General features: G+C 38.7%; 1 protein-coding gene across 1 annotated transcript; it reads left to right on the forward strand.

Annotated features, from left to right (window-relative positions):
* Positions 1–4,150: 4,150 nt before the first annotated feature.
* Positions 4,151–4,906, forward strand: LOC121998321 (secreted RxLR effector protein 161-like). The gene has a single exon (XM_042553197.1). The coding sequence runs from the start codon at positions 4,151–4,153 to the stop codon at positions 4,904–4,906; it is 756 nt and encodes a 251-aa protein (XP_042409131.1).
* The last annotated feature ends 393 nt before the right edge of the window (positions 4,907–5,299 follow it).

Here is a 5,299-nt window from a genome sequence, read left to right on the forward strand (position 1 = left end):
CCGCAAGGGGATACCTTAGAGTGTATTGACCAAGGTACCCTAGTGACAAGGGTAACCCTTTCTAGACGTCTAAGACGTTCCCTCAATAGGAGAAACAATCCCTTAGGAACTGCTGCTCTCGTAAGGAGAGTGCTCTAGATCGTGTACCCGAGGGACCCTAGTGACAAGGGTAACTCATTCACGGATGTCTAGGACATTCTCTTGAAAGGAGAGGTAATTCCTCCATAAGAAAGTAGATAACCGTACTGAACCTCTACCCTTATCCTTATTGTTCTTTACTAGATATGTATCCCAATAATCTACCGAGGCGCCCTCATGACAGGGGGGTTAACCGTTACAGGATTTCACAGGGATCGTCTCTACGTGATACTTAGGGATACAGGCACGTCTAACTTCCTGCTAGAGCATTGACATAGAGGATGGAAGCTAAGCAATCTATGTAGTATCTCCTAGTATTACAATGAAACTGAAATCCTAGAATCATTCTCCCAAAGCTCATTCCCTCCAAGACCAGTTCTCTCTTCTCACTTTCCTTTTCTCTCTCTCTTACTCTCTTTTCTCACCAACCTTAGGTTTGTCTAAATAACATACTTTGCGATATCTATAGTGCTTAATCAACAGTTCCTGTGGATTCGATATTTTTATTATTGACGACGAAACCGTACACTTGCGGTTATGTAACAAAGCACCAAGGAGATGGTGCACCTATCACAAGACTAGCATGTAACGCCCGCCCCTTCTACTGTTGGAGATTAAACTTTATTTTGATGTTGATAAAATTTGTGAAGATAGAAGGATGAGGTGGCAAGTTTGACCAAACTTTGTGATAGGATTGTTGAGTTGTCAAGATAGGATAAGAGTTTCGTAGAGATAGAATTTTAAAAAAAAAATCTTGATTATTAGTGCTTATCCAATAAACCTATAAATATGTACCTCTTTTCAATGAATGAAGTAAGTTGTGTGTTTTGTTTTATTCTCCTCCTCTCCACGTAGAGATTCTTCACCTCTTCCACATTTTTCCTTCTATAATCTTTTTATTTCTTCTCCAATGATTCCTTTTTCCAACAAAGTGGTATCAGAGCCATGTCGATGCTTCCTATCCCTCGTCTTGTTGATTTGAAGTATGGCAATTGGAGTATCCAAATGAGTGCCTTACTGGAGAGCGAAGGCTTGTGGGATATTGTTGAAAGAGGCTATAAAGTGCCTCAAGAAGGAGTCGACCAAACGAAGGCAGAAAAGACGGCAATGGCGGAACAAAAGAGAAAAGATAAAAAAGCTCTTTTCTTTATTTATAAATCTCTTGATGAAGCTACTTTTGAGAAAGTAGCCGAAGCTACAACTTCCAAAATGGCATGGGAGATCCTACAAGTAGCATACAAAGGTGATGAAAGAGCAAAAAGTATTCACCTTCAAATCCTGAGAGGGGAATTTGAATCGTTGGAAATGAAAGAGTCTAAAAATGTATCAGACTACTTTACAAGGGTATTGGTTATTGTCAACTAATTGAGAAGAAATGACGATAACATTGAAGATAGTCGCGTCGTAGAAAAAATTCTACGCTCGTTGGAACCAAGGTACGACTATGTAGTTGCGGCTATAGAAGAATCAAAAGATGTGAAAGAAATGAAGGTGCAAGAATTATTAAGCTCTCTACAAGCTCATGAAGCAAGAATGCAAAGAAGAAGGAGAGAGCCTATGGAGCAGGCTCTACAAACCAAGCTCACCATTATTGACAAGAAAGAAGAGTCAAAGACCGAAGGTTCGCAAGAAAATGGCGGTGGTCATGGTAACTTCCGTGGACATGGCCGAGGTAGAGGTCGTGGCAGGGGCTTTGCTCGAGGCCGAGGAAGAAGTAAAGACAACAATCAAGGTAGAGACCAAAGGTATGACAAAAAAAATGTAAGATGTTATACTTGCAACAAATTTGGTAATTATGCAACGGAATGCCGCTCTAACAATGTGCAAGGGAATGCTAATTACGCGTCAATAGAAGACAATGAGAATGATGTAGTTTTGCTAGCAAGAAAGGATGGAGATTCCACAAACAAGAATTTGTGGTATTTAGACTCCGGGGCAAGCAATCATATGTGCGGGCGTAAAGATATGTTTGTCGAGTTCGATGAAATGGTGAATGGACAAGTTTCATTTGGAGACGCATCCAAAATCCAAGTAAGAGGCGTTGGTAAGATTCTTATCAAACTTAAAGATGGATCTCACACATACATCACTGATGTTTATTATGTGCCCGACATGAAAACAAATATTATTAGTCTTGGACAATTGCTTGAGAAAGGTTTTAATATGCAACTAAAAGATGGTAGTCTTCATCTGAGAAAGCAAAGCAAACTTATTGCTCATATTCCTATGTCTAAAAATAGGATGTTTTCTCTTGATATTAAGCATGTTACTGCAAAATGCTTAAGTGCATGCATAAAGGATATTACATGGCTATGGCATATGAGGTACGGGCATGTAAACTTCAGAGCTCTAAAGCTTCTCTCAAGCAAAGGAATGGTGAATGGTCTTCCTCATATTAATGCTCAAGATGATATATGTGAAGGGTGTATTCTTGGCAAACATCATACAGCAAGTTTTCCGAATGAATCGCACAATCGAGCTAAGAAGCCTCTTGAACTCATTCATACGGATATATGTGGGCCAATCACTCCAACCTCCTTTAGAGGTCATCGATATTTTCTAACCTTTATTGATGATTTTAGCAAGAAAACTTGGGTCTATCTTTTGATGAATAAAGATGATGCTTTTGAGAAGTTCAAGGAATTTAATGGATTGGTAGAAAATCAATCTGGCTATACTATCAAGGCAATGCGGTCAGATCGTGGTGGTGAATTCACCTCAAAAGAATTTGAAAAATTCTGCAAAAATCATGACATCTGGAGGCCTTTGACAGCACCTTCCTCCAACAAAATGGAGTTGCTGAAAGGAAGAACCAAACTATTCTCGACATGGTTCGAAGTATGCTCAAAACGAAAGAAGTACCCAAAGAATTTTGGGCTGAAGCTGTAAACTGTGCGGTGTATTTGCTAAATAGATCTCCTACAAGAAATTTAGAAGGAATTACACCTCAAGAAGCATGGACCGGATACAAGCCATCTGTATCTCATTTGAAGATTTTTGGGTGTATTGCATATGCACACATTCCAGATCAAAGAAGAACGAATCTTGATGACAACAGCTTACCTTGCATTTTCATTGGCTACGATGCAAGATCGATGGCTTACAGACTCTATAATCCAGTGAACAAAATGATTATCATAAGTAGAGATGTTGAATTTCAAGAAGATGGTGCTTGGAATTGGAACACTAATATGGTGATGATTCAAGAAGAAGAACAAGTGAAGGAGAAAGAACCAACTCCACCACCATCGCCTACTTCTTCATCACCCTTGGATGAAGAAGTTCCTCCACCACAAAAGACAAGAAGTCTTCAAGAAATATATGAGGTGAAAACTCCACTTAATCTCATTTGTCTTTATGCTAATGAAGAAATTGTATCTTTTGAAGAAGCTATTAAAGATAGCAAATGGAAGAAAGCTATGGATGAAGAGATGAAAGCAATTGAGAAGAATGAAACTTGGCATCTTACTACTTTGCCCGATGGCCATAAACCCATTGGTGTGAAGTGGGTTTATAAAGTGAAGAAAAATACTCAAGGAGAAATAGAAAAGTACAAAGCGCGACTTGTGGCAAAAGGTTACAAACAAAAGGCTGTCATTGACTACGAAGAAGTGTTTGCTCCCGTTGCCCGAATGGAGACTATAAGGTTGATAATCTCTTTAGCCGCTCAACTAAAATGGCAAATATTTCAGCTTGATGTTAAATCGGCATTTCTTAATGGCTACTTAGAAGAAGAAGTATATATTGAACAACCGGCTGGCTACATCAAGAGGGGGCAAGAAAGAAAGGTGTTGAAGTTGAAGAAGCTCTCTATGGCTTGAAGCAAGCACCGAGAGCATGGAATTCAAGAATTGATGCATACTTTAAAGAAAATGGCTTTATGCAATGCCCATATGAGCATGCTCTTTATGTAAGAGCAGACAATGATAACATCTTATTGTATCATTATATGTAGATGATCTAATCGTTACAGGAAGTTCGCCTCAAATGATAAAATCTTTTTAAGGAAGCTATGGCAAAAGCATTCGATATGACCGATATGGGACTTATGTCCTACTTTCTCGGCTTGGAGGTGAAACAAGGAGTTGATGGCATATTTATGACTCAAGAACAATATGCAAAGGCGGTCCTCAAGAGATTTAGAATGGATGATTGTAATCCAGTTAACACACCGGTGGACTGCGGAACAAAGCTATCCAAGAATGACGAAGGAAAGACGGTTGATCCCACACGTTTCAAAAGTTTGGTGGGAAGCTTGTGGTACCTAACTTTCACTCGACCGGATATATTATATGGAGTCGGTCTTGTGAGCAGGTTCATGGAAGAGCCTAAAGAGACTCATTGGAAGGTAGCCAAGCGAATCCTTCGTTATGTCCGAGATACTATGAATCATGGACTATTTTATTCTCACTCTAATAATTCTCAGCTTGTTGGATATTCAGATAGTGATTGGGGTGGAGACTGTGATGACCGGAGAAGCACTTCCGGCTTTGCATTTTTCGTTGGAGATACAGCATTTTCTTGGATGTCAAAGAAACAACCTATTGTTACTCTTTCCACTTGTGAAGCAGAGTACATTGCTGCATCCTCATGTATTAGTCATGTTATATGGCTAAGAAGCTTGCTAAAAGAGATAAATTTGAACAAAGTGAAGCAACTCAAATTTGCATTGACAACAAATCGACAATTGCATTGGGGAAGAATCCAGTATATCTACAAAGAAGTAAACATATTGATATACGCTTTCATTCTATTTGGGAACATGTGAAAAACAAAGATGTTGAGCTAGTCTATGTGAAGACCAAAGATCAAGTTGCTGACATCTTTACAAAGCCACTCAAATTTGAAGATTTCATCAAGATGCGGAATCTACTTGGAGTCACAAAAAAGAGTTTAAGAGGGGGTGTTGGAGATTAAACTTTATTTTGATGTTGATAAAATTTGTGAAGATAGAAGGATGAGGTGGCAAGTTTGACCAAACTTTGTGATAGGATTGTTGAGTTGTCAAGATAGGATAAGAGTTTCGTAGAGATAGATTTTTTTTAAAAAAAATCTAGATTATTAGTGCTTATCAAATAAGCCTATAAATATATACCTCTTTTCAATGAATGAAGTAAGTTGTGTGTTTTGTTTTATTCTCCTCCTCTCCATGTAGAGATTC

This window comes from Zingiber officinale, chromosome 1A (genome assembly GCF_018446385.1).
Source record: "Zingiber officinale cultivar Zhangliang chromosome 1A, Zo_v1.1, whole genome shotgun sequence".
Taxonomy (NCBI): Eukaryota; Viridiplantae; Streptophyta; class Magnoliopsida; order Zingiberales; family Zingiberaceae; genus Zingiber; species Zingiber officinale.